General features: G+C 40.4%; 1 protein-coding gene across 4 annotated transcripts in view; it reads left to right on the top strand.

Moving 5' to 3' along the window:
• Window positions 1–15,505, top strand: part of LOC129715213 (rho GTPase-activating protein 12-like) — a 136,849-nt gene that overhangs the window by 106,357 nt on the left and 14,987 nt on the right. For all 4 annotated transcript variants that reach the window (XR_008726460.1, XM_055665090.1, XM_055665085.1 and 1 more), the window contains 6 exons: window positions 1,554–1,658; window positions 3,532–3,630; window positions 3,763–3,862; window positions 9,140–9,259; window positions 10,148–10,246; window positions 10,526–10,603. Coding sequence is in view for 3 of the 4 variants with exons in the window: in XM_055665090.1 (XP_055521065.1) it covers window positions 1,554–1,658; window positions 3,532–3,630; window positions 3,763–3,862; window positions 9,140–9,259; window positions 10,148–10,246; window positions 10,526–10,603 (601 nt within the window). In the remaining variant the exon portion in view is untranslated. The remainder of the gene's footprint in view (window positions 1–1,553; window positions 1,659–3,531; window positions 3,631–3,762; window positions 3,863–9,139; window positions 9,260–10,147; window positions 10,247–10,525; window positions 10,604–15,505) is intronic.

The raw sequence follows: 15,505 nt of genomic DNA, 5'->3' as shown, positions 1-15,505 counted from the left end.
TAATCCAATTCCATTAGAAGAGAAGCCATGTTGCCTGTAAAAGGAGGACATTTCAGATGACTTGAACGCTTCATCTTAAGAGCGAATACAATAGAAAAACTGTGAGAAAGGGATAACATCCTTCCAAGAGACTTGTGGGAAGAAGTATGATCTAGGTAGCTGGAGGAGTCGGTGGGTTTTTAGTAAATCTCGGTGGATAGTTATCTCCTGAGATAAAGACTTCAGATCTAGAAAAGAGAGGTGTCAGAAATGAATGCGAGAACTGTGCAACCAGCGATCACCCCCCCCTCCGTACACTGTGCAAGTTGGTAGTGACGATGATAAAGTTGGTGAGTTCCGTATGAGTGTAGGGAGCAGCACTAGTGTAGTCGTCAATGTAATGGAGAGAGAGTTGTGGCAGTTGTTTTGAATATGTTGGTTACATGACGCTAGCTAATAGACAGGCATTGTAAGGGAAGTGGGATTTGGGAGTGCAGGTACATAGGCCATTGAAAGTGGCATCATGGGTATATAGGGAGGTCAATAACGCTTTCACACATTGGCCTTCATCAGTCAAGAGTATTGAGCATAGAAGTTGGAAGGTCATGTTACAGTTGTATAAGACATTGATGAGGCCACATTTGGAGTATTATGTTCAGGTTTGGTTGCCATGTTATAGGAAGGATGTAGTTAAGCTGGACAAGGTGCAGAGAGGATTTGCAAGGATGTTGCCTGGACTCTAGTGCCTTGGCTATTGGGAGAGACTGGGACTTTATTCCTTGGAGTGCAAGAGGATGAGGGGTGCTCTTATAGAGGTGTACAAAGTCATGAGAGGATTAGATCAAGTAAATGTACAGAGTCTTTTGTCAAGAACATGGGTTTAAGGTGAGGGACTGGGAATTTAATAAGAACGAAGGGTAACTATTTTTACACACAGGCTGGGGGTATATGGAATGAGCTGCCATTGAGGCAGGTACTATCATAATGTTCAAGAGACATTTCGACAGGTACATGAATAGGATAGATTTAGAGGGTTATGGGCCAGGCACATGCAGGTGAGACTAGTGTAGATTGCGCATGTTGGTCGGCATGGGCAAGTTGGGCCGAGCGTCCTGTTTCCATGGCTCTATGACTATTTATGACTCTACTGCTCTGACTCACACAAGCTGCTCTCACAGTACTATCCACACCTGCAACCTCGACCACCAAAGAGAAAGGGCTTCAGGTACTTAGGAACATTACCCCTTCAAGCTACATACTATACCTATGGAAATATATCGTCAACCGATCAGTGTTGCATGTAATAGAATTTCCAAAACAGTAACACAGTGGGATTACCTTCACCAGAGAATTGTGGTGGTTCAAAAAGTTGGCTACCCACCAAACTACTCATGAAAAACGAATGGATTTCAAAGAAAAAATCCTTTCCGCTGCTAAAAGTGATCAACATACATAGAATGCTTCCTCTAAAAAAGCATGGATAAGATTGTTGAGAAGGGATCCAGCATGTGTTTTAATAAATTTTGGATATAATATCAGTAAACTAACAATTTTATATTTTGTTTTTTTTCCAGAAATTTGGTAATACGCAATCTAAACCTGAATTCACCGTGGATTTAAAAGGGGCTGCAATTGAATGGGCTTCAAAAGATAAATCGAGTAAGAAGAATGTCATTGAGGTAAATATTCTCCTTCTTTGTACAATGTGCGAAATAGCCAGCCATTAGACTTTAGAGATAAGCGTGGAAAGAGGCCTTTCGGCCCACCTAGTCCGTGCTGACCAGCGATCACCCTGTACACTATCACAATCTTCCACACTTGGGACAATGTACAATTTTAGCCCAGCCAATCAACCGACAAATCTACACGTCTTTGGAATGTTGGAGGAGACGGGAGTACCCGGTGAAAACCCACGTGATCATGGGGAGAACCTTGGTGTTTATCGTTCTCCTTTTCCCCTCAGCTCTCAGTTTTTTTTCTGGCTCTGAACACTTGTTGAACACGTTTTGTTTCCTGGCCTGTGGTTCTATGTGTAGTGATTTTCACCTGTGTGCTCAAGAACCCATGGTCATGAGTTAGTGATTAAATATTGCCTGTCTCAGTCATTGACTAATTTTTCAATTGAAAGATGAGAATCAAACCACATGAAGCTGTTCCTTTTGGTTTGGAATTTGGGGCTTAGTAATTAATATTGCCATCTTCCACCAGTTGATGAAATGCCTCATGGATATTATTGACTTTGAGGTTTTTAATATTTTCTCTGGTGGAATTCAGAAATCATTACTTGAACAAGTTGTTTCCATAAAGGTAGTATTAGTTGTTTTGCAATATTAAATCATAGCTGTTCACGGGGAGAAGGAATGGGTGACTTTTCGGGTCAACCTGAAACTCAAACTTCCGTTGAGTTACATCAGCATTTTGTGTCTATCTTTGGTTTAAACCAGCATCTGCAGTTCCTTACGACACAAATCATAGCTGTTCTTTGTTGCTATAAGTCCGGGCAAGCGCACAATGTTGGTTGGGCCTTTAGAAAGAAAATCAGAAATGGCAAGGCTAAATTAATTAATTAGGAGGACTCCATTCTCCAGTATTACATATTGCAGTGTTGACAATTATATAGCTTCATTTGAAACTAAGAATAAATGATTTTTTTCATGTTTTATCAATGAAGCCCAAGATTCAAAATGGCCTTTCATTTTGGGGTCCTTCTGTATGAATTCTTTTGAGTACAAGAGAGCAGAATTTGAAGCCATAATGGAGACCATAAGTGAACCCAGATTTGTGGCATGTTGTACCTTGTTCATGAGAAAACCACATACCAACAGAGATGCTACTGTGAAAAATTTAAAACTTAATGAATAAACCAGAGATTTGAAATCAGCAAATTCCTGAACTATTTTAATTGTTAAAGTTAATGCTAAATAGTAAACCTAATTTTGTCTCCCTAGATTAGCTTCACATTTGAAGTTGGATAACAGGGAATATTTTAATCCTGAGTTTTATCTGGGGAAAAATGATTTTGCCATATATGGAAGTACAAAATCCTGCTAGTTCAATTATGACGTCTCTTTCTGGGAATGTCAATTACGACATCAACATGCCAACCACATGGGCTGGAGACATCATCCAAAACACCAGACCATTCTATTGATAATTTATTTTTCATTGCGTCTAAAGTGACATTTCCATTTCTGAAATATATTAGAGTAACTTTACATACTTTTAATGTAATGCATTGAAGTCTGCCATTGTTCAAAATGTGTTATACATTTGAATATTATACTAATCAACCTATATATGTATTGATAATTGTGCCATGTGCAATAAATTATTAATGCTCTATGTTGACTTGCCCAATGGGAAGGCTGTTCTACTGAACTTTAACTGTTTACCAGACGTGGTAAAATTTTGTGATTAATATCTAATGCAGTTAAAACACGGGGTAGTCTAAGTTGTGCGCAGGAAGTAATTTTTTAAGTAATAAAAACAATGCGGTAAGGACGATCTCCTTGATTATCTGTTTGATTAATTGGGAAATTTGCCATTTTCTAGCTCCGAACACGTCAAGGAACAGAATTACTGATACAATTAGACAATGATAATTTCATCAATGAATGGTATAAAGCTCTTGAAGAGACTATTAGTAATCAGGTATGTATTCAAATAGAAACATTTTGCTTTCTATTTCTGTTTGTATCGTTTTCTTTGCTTTTACTGATTCACTGTGAAGCTGTTCAAGAAATCTGAAGACTAATTTGCATCTCACAATTAATTTCATCGCAGACAGAGTCTGATGACGCTGCGGATGATGACATGCCAGAGTCTCCCGGCATTGAAAAGCATGATAAAGATAAGAATAATAAAGACTTAAAGAAATCACGGCGTAAGTCATATATATACATATATTTCATACGGTTAAAGTCAATTTCAGCAAACAACATATGATTCCTATTTGCCATTTTCATTGCGAGCAGGATGTTAGCAACCTAATGGTGGACAGTCAGAACCCTTATCCCAGGGTGGAAATGTCAAGAATCAGAGGGCATAGCTTTAAGGTGAGAGGGGCAGAATTTTAGGTGATGTGTGGGGCAAGTTTTTCCACACAGAGTGGTGGGTGCCTGGAAAGCACTGTCAGGGGTGATAGTGGAGCCAAATACGATAGTGGCATTTTAGAGGCTTCTAGATAGGCACATGGATATGGAGGGATATGGATCACGTGCAAGCAGAGGACGTTAGTTTAAGTTGGCAACATATTCAGCATGAATTCAAGCTGGAAAGGGCACAGAGAAGATTTACGAGGATGTTGCCAGTAGCAATGGGGAGAGGTTGAGTAGGCTGGGACTCCATTCCATGGAGCACAGGAGGATGAGGGGTGATCTTATAGAGGAATAGATTGGGTAGGTGAATCGAGGACCAGAGGACATAGGTTTAAGGAGAAGGGGAAAAGATTTAATACGAATTTAAGGGGTAACTTTTTCACACAGGGTGGTGGGTGTATGGAACAAGCTGCCAGTGGAGGTAGTTGAGGCTGGGACTATCCCAACGTTTAAGAAACAGTTACACAGGTACATGGATAGGACAGGTTTGGTGGGATATGGGCCAAACGCAGGCAGATGAGACCAGTGTAGCTTGTCGGTGTAGGCAAGTTGGGCCAAAGGGCCTGTTTCCATACTGTATCACTCTGTGACTCTGAATATTATGGGCCGAAGGGCCTGTTTCTGTGCTGTACTATGTTCTCCGTTCACTCAAAAAAGAGAACTGAAATTGAATTTGGTATTAATAGTTAGTTACAGATTCATTATTGCATTGCATGGAATTACTCATTATTGAAAACATTTCCATACCGAACATTTTTAATTAATTATAGTAAACTCAAAAACACAACACTGTTCCAATTTAAAGCTCTATTATTCTCTTATGGGTCCTCAATGTGTACAAGTAGTTCTGCTATAACATGTGTTTCCATAACACAAATTGGATAATAGTGATGAATTAGGGAAACAGTATTTACATTAAGCGGGCTAAATTTGTTACACTATTTAGATTGGAAACCAGAGGACCACTTTGAAGTTACTTTGGAAATTGGCAAGCAAAAAGAAACCTTCTTGGATTTAAACAGTTTAGGGAGGGGAAAATTGTTTTCATGTAACCTCCATGCAGTAATCAGACACTATTCTCTTAAGAGCACGGCTATTACTTTAAACTGGACATTGAACTTTTCAAGAAGTTGCTTTTATCGACACTTGTGCACCAATATATACTATTAAGCAATGTAACATACACCCTTGAGTAGTTTACCTTGCAGTAACAAAGATAAATGTATTGCTGTTAAAAAGACCTTTATTTTTAAAGATTCCATGGAGAAAAATAATTATGTTATTGTGAGTCAGAAACTCCCTAGTCCCGAAGCCTCTTTTCCCCATTGACACAATTGCCTTTAGAGCGTGATTTTCTCTCACGTGAGGTTTCTTCGAATCATAACTGTCGCATTATAGCAAAACTACACTTAATTTACACTAATTGAGCTAAAAATATTTGTAATTTTTCTATGACTAAAGATGCAATGGCCTCCATAGATTTTTATGGCAACCATGGAAAAGCTCTATTAATCATTAATATTTATTATATTTTCCCCTTCCTAACTGTACACTTGTATTAGTAATAAAAATAGAAACTGCTAGAAATACTCGGCAGGCCAGAAAGCATCAATGTAGAGGGAAATGGAGTTAAGTTCAGGCCAATAGTGTGGTTTACAGGTACAGAGTGGATACAGGTAATTTGGCCCACCGAGTCTGTGCCGACCACAGCTATCACCCATACTTTAGTTCTATCATACACACTTGTTCTATCGTGGGTATATTGTTAAAAAAGCCAGCATGTACAGAAAGTGGATGTAAAGGCACCAGACAGCACCCTAATGGGCCTGTCTCACTTAGGCGACTTTTTGGACGACTGCAGGAGACTATGCAGTCACCACATGTTCGCGGGTGGGTGCCGGGGGGTAGCCTTCATGGTCGTGAGAAGTTCCCGCATTCTGAGAACTAGTCGCGGTCTCATTATGGTCGCCGAGAATTTTTCAACACGTTGAAAAATTAGCGGTGACTAGAATGAAGCCACCACGGAGAGTAGCGAGAATTCTCGAGCCGTAGGCGGATCGCCAGGTGGTCCTAATGGGTTGCCAGGAGGTCGAAGGTTCTTGTAGGTTGTAGCCGGTGCTGGTCGGTGAATTTCATTGGCTCATTGGGGGGAAAAAAAAGGTAAGCAGTAGTTTTCAGAACCAAGGATAACCGACCGGTAACGTTAAATGTCCGCCAAGCTTCACAGACGTGTATCTCTGGCTTCTTAAATGTTGTCTCAGCTCCTTCTACCCCCCCCTCTCCCCCCCCCCCCCCCCCTTTTTTAAAGGATTTACCGTACACTGTGCATTAGCCGTCTTTTTACAGCGTCAACCTCCCTGTTCATCGCGGTGTGTGTCTGATTCACCTTGGCTTTGTACAGTGTGAATTTGTTTAGACAGCGCTCCCCCTGCTTGCGTGTGCGTGTGTGTGTTCGCGTTCGCGTTCGTGTTCGCCTAAGTGGGACAGATGTGTTGTATACAGCGCATAATCCCCATAATACACATCAGCTGTTGTACACAGCACTTAATCCTCCTCCATTTTTGCCACCACCAGCGGAATCCCCGCACTAGTTGCATCTTCCCAGTTTCACTCCTTTCTATTTTCTGCAGAGTGAACCGCAACTCCTGGTTCACTCCAAAACAAACCCCCCTCGCCCAGTACTTTCCCCGCAACTGCAGGAGATGCAACACCTGTCCCATATCTCCTCCCTCGACTCGATCCAGGGACCCCAACAGACCTTTCAGGTGAGGCAGAAGTTCACTTGCAACTCCTCCAACATCTAATGTATCTGTTGTTCTCGATGTGGACTCCTATATATCAGCGAGACCAAGGGCAGACTAGGTAATAGTTTAGCTGAACACCTATATTCAGACCGCCTTGGCCCATGCAATCTACTGGTTGCCAAACACTAACACCCCTTCTCATTCCCACACTGACCTTTCTGTCCTCAGATTCAGATTCAGATTCAATTTTAATTGTCATTGTCAGTGTACAGTACAGAGACAACGAAATGCATTGGAGACAACGAAATGCAACACCTGGGCCTCCTCCACTGTCAGAGTGAGGCCCAGTGCAAATTAGAGGAACAGCACCTCATATTTTGCTTGGGCAGCTTGTAATTCAGCGGTATGAATGTTGATTACACTAATTTCAAGTAACCCCTGCATTTCCTCCCTCTCTCCGCCTCACCCTAATTGTCAGTTCCACAATTTGCATCCATATATCCCTTTGTTATCACCCCTTCCACAGCCAAAAATAGACCATTGTGGGCTCTGCCTTTCCTTGGTCATCGGTGCCGGCTCTGATTTTGTTCTGAACATTTTCATACCTCTAGTTTCCCTCTCCCCGACTGTCTGAAAAAGGGTTTCAACCTGAAACGTCACCCATTCCCTATCTCCAGAGATGCTACCTTACTCCAGCTGAGTTACTCCAGCATTCTGTCTATCTGCCTATCTTTGTTGCCTGAAGCACTGAGTTACTTGAGCACTTTGCTGAAGATTCCAGCATCTGAAGTTACTTGAGGTGTTTGTTGCTTTCTGTGTTACGTTCTCCGTGACTTTCTCCCTTAAAAAACAATGTTTTTTCTGTGAAAGTCTTAAGGATTTTTCTGTCATGGTAGAACATCTGACACAGAAATGGGAGTTGTGAATTAACTAAATAGTAGTAAGTTTATGAAACCTCAAGAAGCAGGTTCAGTGATCAGAGGTAGTGCAAGAAGTCTTCTTTCGTATCCATCTTCCATGTTTCAAATGTTGACATCGCTGTCATCGTCCGTCCTAAAAAGAACGCAAGCTTCTGGCGACAATCAGTGAGAGCCATCACTTGTTGCAATAGATGATGGTTAATAGCAGAGTTAGTTTGGGATACTTCCAGTTCCCAGCCCCGCGACGTGGATGTTTCTGCTATGGGGCCAGTGCAAGAAGTGGGAGGACTCTGTTGGTTATTGATATAGGTTCATTAATTAGAATCGAATTGATACTGAATAGTTCCCATTACGCAGAAGCAATCATTTTATTTAATCACAGTTATCAAACTATATTCATGCATTATTCTTAAAAAATTGCATTTGATATTGATGTGGTTGGTAATAGGTTGTCAGCAAATGTATGAATAGTTTCCTGTAGGTGAGAGGGGGAAATGATGCCTTTGTTCCCTTTCCACTGGCTACACCAATGCCAGCATCAGAGAACTTTTTGTTCTGTTTCCACACTGCAAATATGGTGAAAATAAAACCCTTCATGAGGTTAAGGTTACCTGCTTTTTTAATTGATGTCCTGAATTTACACTATCAACCCGATTTTTTTTTCCTCCCTGATAATTTTTTTTAACCAACACATTGGCAATAGCTCTGCAACATCACTTTAAACTGTCGTGTAAATGGAATAACATGCAAACGATTATTTATTGGCATTATTTATGTTTTTAAAATGCTTGTCATCGAATTTCACGCCGGTACACCAGGTGCTTGCAGTGTACACGGAGAAACTATCTCATGCATAATCAAATTATTGGGAATAAGAGTTACTCTTATAGACAATAGGTGCAGGAGTAGGCCATTCTGCCCTTCAAGCCAACACCACCATTCACTATGATCATGGCTGATAATCCACAATCACTACCCCGATCCTGCCTTATCCCATAGGCCTTGACTTATGAATGAATCTGGTTAAATACTCTGATCAGATGGAGCTATGCATTAAACATCAAGTGAACTGCAGTATCAGTTGCTACCAAATTTGCCATAAGCCTGAGGAAACTATTTTGCTTGGTGCAAAAACATTCTTAGTGGAGATATTATAAAACTTGGTACATTAAAAGCCACGCTGAAAATGTAAAGTCAGGCTCATTTACCAATTGACTTAAAAAAAAAACATGAAATCTATATTATAAGAAAGTGTCTTCTGAATCAATAAAGTATCCACCATCTTACATCATGTTTATATTAAAATCTTTATCATTCTTTCCTTACAAAGCAACTTTAAAATGTTGAGACTGTTTAATTGAATAGTTTTGTAGTTTATGTTTTATGTTTGTTGTTCCAGCGATTAAGTCCTCTGGTAACGTAGATAATGCAGACCAAAAAAAGACCAAAACAAAATTGAAAAAATTTCTGACACGAAGACCAACACTCCAAGCTGTGCGAGACAAAGGCTATATTAAAGGTAAGGAGAAAAAATCACATTTGGTGAAGTAGTCCATTTCAAAGTACAAATGAAACACTTTTAGATTTATCTGATTATAAACATATGACAAATTGTTGTAGACTTTTTTTGTTTTTACGACGTAATGAAACCAGTGGATTTCTCCTCCCATTTTGTCCCCCCATGAAGTGCTCAAGTCGTCCTACGCCACCTGCAGCTAAGGAGCTAGCAGCTCTCTTCATAGGTCTTTATCAGAACTGCTGTTCAGGCCACAAGGAAGTGCATAGTTTCCTTCTAATTTGCTTCCTCTGCAAAAGAATGTAGTTCAGCTGAGTGAGCAAAACAACCTTTGTCTTTCCAATCAAAGCCATTGTTGCTTCCTGTTAATATGCCCTCAACTTGTGGAACTGTTCAAACACAGATATTTTCTAAATGGAAGGGGAGTAGATAAAGTGCATGATGCAGTAAATATATTTCACTCTAATCAATCTGAATTTATGGTTCTTGGACGCCCTTGCCCATTCATATTAAAATATTGCTGAACTGACTAATTAAACTTTAATAAAAACTTGTTTCCATTTAAATAATTTCCCAATAAAATTGTTACATTATATATTGTTATATTTTTCAATGTTTTATTATTGTTACATTATGTGATATTATATCATGTACATTTTAAAATATGCTTCCTGGATAATAGGGCCTTCTTTAAAAAAAAAGGCTTGTCATCTAAATTAAATTTCAAATATGAAATGCTATTTAAATATTTTTTGTCCAAGATTTTCTGGTTGGAGCAAATGAATATTATTTGCATCTTCAATGTATGAGTGTTGTTAGGCTCGCTATTCTTATCATAAAATGTTGGCCATGTGTAAAACTGTATTACCAATAACTTTTATTTTTATTTAGATCAAGTGTTTGGATGCAATTTAAGCAGTCTATGTCAGAGAGAAGGCACAACTATACCTAAATTTGTGACGATGTGTATTGATCACGTGGAAAAGGAGGGTATGTAGTCTAATTTGTTTCCGCAAGCTATTTCACGCAAGCTTGGACTATGCTTGTGATATAATATCGAAATAATCCAGAATTGTTCACCTAATGAGAGTAATTGTGCATATTTCACAGTGGATACTTCCTTTTAATTTCATCTTAAATATAGACTGATCACACTTTTTGCAAAGTAATGATTTTCAATATTGATTTTTAAACATTGAGCTTTTACATTTCTGTAATTCAGTCTCCGTGTTCTATTCCTGTTTATGTTGATTCATCTTATTCCATCAGGCTTAAACGTTGATGGCCTTTATAGAGTCAGTGGCAACCTGGCTGTTATACAAAAACTGCGATTTGCCGTCAACCATGGTAAGTTACATTATTAAACTTGATTTTTAAAATAAATCCTTCCATATAGTTAACAGCAGATCCTGATCTTTTAAATTTAAGTCCAGACTCTGAATATTTAAATCTTTATACCTATGTTTCTCTTTCTTCATTCACCCAGGGGTGCAATGATAGTCCACAGCAGGGCGCCCTCTGGTGTTTCTTTCCTTCTCTGTGCAGCTGGATATGAGATCTGAGACATTTGAGAACGTTAAACATAAACTCATCATAGAATCAAAAGTTTAAATCTGTAAAACCCTTGTGATAATTTTCTTTTATTAAATAATTTACATGACATTCCTTTGTTCTTGCCATACAAATGTGTTGCCATACAATAATCGATTTGAATATAATTAATTATGACATCTATTAAGAGTCATAGAATCATACAGTATAGAATCAGGCCATTTGGCCCAACTTGTTAATGCCAACCAGTGGACACCCCTCCATTTAATCCCATTTCCCAGCACTTGATTCAGAGTCTTCTCGGCAATGAGGTGATTCAAGTACCCGTCAAAATGCTACTTAGATGTACCCTAGCTTTAGGCAGGCAGTGCATAACAGGTACTTTGGGTGAAGAAGGTCCCTCTTATATTCTCTCTAAACGTATGCAATATCTCCTCATAATTTGTGGAGTACACTTTCATCCACCCCATCCACCCCTTCACTGAAATCCAAACACAAAGTCAGGTTCCCTTGTAAATGCTGATGGAAAGTATTCATTTGGGACCTCAGCTATTACCTTCTAGCTCCTGCACAGAATGCCCATGTTTAGTTTAGAGATACAGCATGAAAACAGGCTCTTCGGCCCAACGAGTCCACTCGGACCATCGATCAGCCTTTCGCACTAGTTATATGTTATCGCACTTTAGTATTCACTCCCTTCACACATGGGGCAATTTACAGATAGCTGTCAACCCACAAACCTGCACATCTTTGGGGAGGAAACTGGAGCACCCATAGGAAACCCGCGCTGTGACAGAGAGAACGTGCAAACTTGACAAAGGCAGCACACATCAGGATTGAACCTGTTTCCCTGGTGTTGTGAGGCAGCAGCTATGTGCCGTATATGTTGTCCCTACCTTTTCCCCTGGTTATTCTTTTGCCTTTCATATACTTAAAAACACTCCAAGATTTGCCTTAATTCTGACTGGCAGTAGTTTTTTTTATAATCCTTCTTAGCCTTCTTAACTTCCTTTCTGCTCACATAGAGTCATACAGCATGGAAACAGGCCTTCTGCCAACCAAGATATATTCCTGAGCTGGTCCCATTTGATCGACGTAAACCTCAAAACCTTTCCTTCCACATACCAGTCTTTTAAACATTGTAATTGTACCCACCTCCACTGCTTCCTCTGGGAGCCCATTCCACATACCCACCACCTTTTGCTTGCCCCTCGGGTCCCTTTCCCCTCTAACCTTTTCATCTGTGCTATCTAATTTTAGACTCCCTTACCCTGGGGAAAAAACTCTGACAATCCATCTTTTCTCTGCCCCTCATGATTTTATAAACCAATACAAAGCCACCCACAAATATCCTTTGCTCCAGGGAAAACCAATCATCCTTGTGAATCTTTTTTTATGCTTCTGACGGGCCTCCACTGTCAAGAATTCCCTTTATCTGTCAATTCCTTTTTTCTCTTTTCGAACCCTGGCTATCCCTCGACATTCAGGACTCCTTATCCATGTTACTCCTACCTATTCCCTGACAGGAATGTGTTGGCCTTGTACTCTAGTTATTTCTCCTTTGAGACTTGGCTGCAAGTAGATGCTCCCAACCTACCCTTGCCCAGTACTCCTTTACTTTAACGAGATTGAAGTGTTCCAAGCGTCACGAGTTAGTGGTGTTTAATTGTCATAGGCACCGGGAAAAGAGCATAAAAATTCTTATTTGCTGCAGCTTTACAGGCACAAGAATACACCAAATAAAGAACAATAAGTAATATTACAGTAAATGATTATTTATAGTCAGATATCAGACATTAACAGTGCAAGTCAAAGTATATAGTGCAATCTATAAATAATTTATAGTAGTTGCTGAGGTAGGGTTGTGGTTAGGATGCTACTTAAAACTTTGAGTCTCTCTAGCGATATTCGGATTAAAATAGATGCAATTTAGCTTTGAATTCCCTTGCTGTGCACTTAGCTTGTTCTGCCTATTGATCTGATTATTTCTCTTCTCAGTGATTGTTCTCTCCATCTGAACAGCTCCTCTGAGTCTCTTTCCCCCTGCCAAATCAGTTTAAACCTTTCCCCAACAATACTAGCAAACCTCGCATCAAGGAATATTGGTCCCACTCTGGTTAGGGTGTAACTTGTCCCACTTGCACAGATCCCACCTTTCCAGAAACAATTCCAATAATCCAGGAACCAAAGCCCATTCTCCGGCACCATTCTTTAGCCGTGCATACCTCTGATGTATCCTTCCAATCCAATACTCAATGGTTTGTGGCACCAGAAGGAATTGAGAGATTACAAGCTTTGAATTGTGCTCTGTACATTGTACAATGTACAGGTATGGTCATTGTCTCCAAAATGTCACCTGTATACTCTGGAATTTAGAAGGATGAGAGGGGATCTTATTGAAACATATAAGATTATTAAGGGTTTGGACCGCTAGAGGCAGGAAATATGTTCCCAATGTTGGGGGAGTCCAGAACCAGGAGCCACAGTTTAAGAATAAGTGGCAAGCCATTTAGAACGGAGATGAGGAAAAACTTTTTTCACACAGAGAGTTGTGCGTGTGTGGAATTCTCTGCCTCAGAGGGCAGTGGAGGCTGGTTCTCTGGATGCTTTCAAGAGAGAGTTAGATAGAGCTCTTGGGGATAGTGGAGTTAAGGGATATAGGGAGAAGGCAGGAACGGGGTACTAATTGTGGATGATTAGCCATGATCACATTGAATGGCGGTGCTGGCTTGTAGGGCCAAATTGCCCACTCCTGCACCTATTGTCTATTGTTCATCATGACTTCTGGCTGTACACTTTCACCTTTCAGGATGTCCTGCAGTCTCTCCAAGACATCATTGACCCTACCACCAGGAACACAACATAGCAACCGAGAGTTTGTTTTGCCACCATAGAAATACCAGCTGCCTCCCTTTACAATAGAGGTCCCACCACCCTTCTGTACAGGAATGCCCACCATAGTGCCACCATTTGGGCTTTTTGTGTTGTTTTCCCCAGCAAGGACATTGCAACTGCACCACACAATTTCCTACATGTTAGGTCAGATTGCCTTCTCAATTCATCAAGATTTGTCTTAATATATTTTAAAACATGGATGATGCTCATTTTTCACAAGCAAGGAATATGATGCGCAATATAGATGAACTCAGAGCTTTACTTAACTTTTGGGTCTATGTCATTGTTTCCATCGCTGAAACATGTTTGAAGGACTTGTAGGGTTAGCAATAAATTAAAAATCAGATTACCAAGTTTGTCTTAGTATATTTTTAAGACATAGATGATTTTAGTTTTAGAGATACAGCTTGGAAACTGGCCCTTCGGCCAACCCAGTCCGTGCCAACCAGCCATACACAAACACAAGCCTAGACACACTAAGGACAAGTTACACTTATACCAAGTATTAAAACCCAAGCCAATTAAACTTTAAACCTGTACGTCTTTGGAGTGTGGGAGAAAACTGATGATCATTGAGAAAACCCATGCGGTCACGGGGAGAACATACAAACTCCGAACAGACAGCACCCGTAGTTGGGATTGAACCCGGGTCTCTGGCGCTGGAATGCAGCAACGCTGCCGCTCCGCCCCTGAGCATGTTGCTAATTTTCCCCCTGATAGCAGCTTCTTGATGGTTCTTCTTGAACCACTGTGATTCCTGTGCATTCTCTTCATAACAATTATATGTATCATGTATAACTCGTAGGCGAACTATTTGTCGTGACATTGTTGACTTTATCTTTACGACAATTGAGATCAAAGAGGAGAAAAGATCTGCTGATGTATCAGTCGGTTACTGCAGACCACCAAGTATCATTTGATGTGAGGAATGAAAATCCAGAGGCAGGATTGATTGAGCCTCTGAGCTTCCAGGGAATTGGTTGGGTTTTTTCCATTTTTAAAGATGGCCATTACCTTGTCTTGCATCTGAGAATGCTACCTGCCACTTATTAGAAGAAATCCGGATATTATCCATGTCCTGAAATAAGTTGGCCTGCACTACTTTATTATCAAAATGACCTTATATATGGCGAAAGTGATAGAACAGTCAGTGCACAATCACACACCTTGCAATGGAAGGAGTAATGGATGATACGGGCTTCAAAATAAGATGGTCAGCCTGCATCTTTGGTTTAGTGATACAGCATGGAAACAGGCCCTTGAGGCCTACTGAGTCCACGGCAACTGACGATCGCCGTGTTCTACTTTATCCCAGTTTCGCATCCTACACCTTAGGGGCAATTTACAGAAGCCATTAACCTATAAACTGGAGACACTCAGCGGGTGCGGCAGCATCTATGGAGCGAAGAAAAGCACCTATTTCCTTCGCTCCATAGATGCTACTGCAGCTATTTCCTTTGCTACATAGATGCTGTCACACCCGCTGAGTTTCTCCAGCACTTTTGTCTACCTTTCCAACATCGGCAGTTCCTTTTTGAACCTATAAGTTGTATGCCTTTGGAATCTGGGAGGAAACCCGGAAGAAACCCATGGGTGATAAAGCAAACTCCATTCTAGACAGTACCCATGGTCAGCATCGAACCCAACTCTGGCACTGTAGAGCAGCAGCCATACTGCTGCACCACAGTCTTAATCAGTATGAATTTGAAGAATCCTGTGGCTGCCTGATAATTCATGACTGTTGCTGCTTAGGCTATTAAAGGGATCTTGAGGAAACCGAATAGCCATATTGGGACAAAGTCT

Source organism: Leucoraja erinacea, chromosome 2 (genome assembly GCF_028641065.1).
Source record: "Leucoraja erinacea ecotype New England chromosome 2, Leri_hhj_1, whole genome shotgun sequence".
In the NCBI taxonomy this organism is placed as follows: domain Eukaryota; kingdom Metazoa; phylum Chordata; class Chondrichthyes; order Rajiformes; family Rajidae; genus Leucoraja; species Leucoraja erinaceus.
This window is presented reverse-complemented; position numbering and strand designations above follow the sequence as displayed.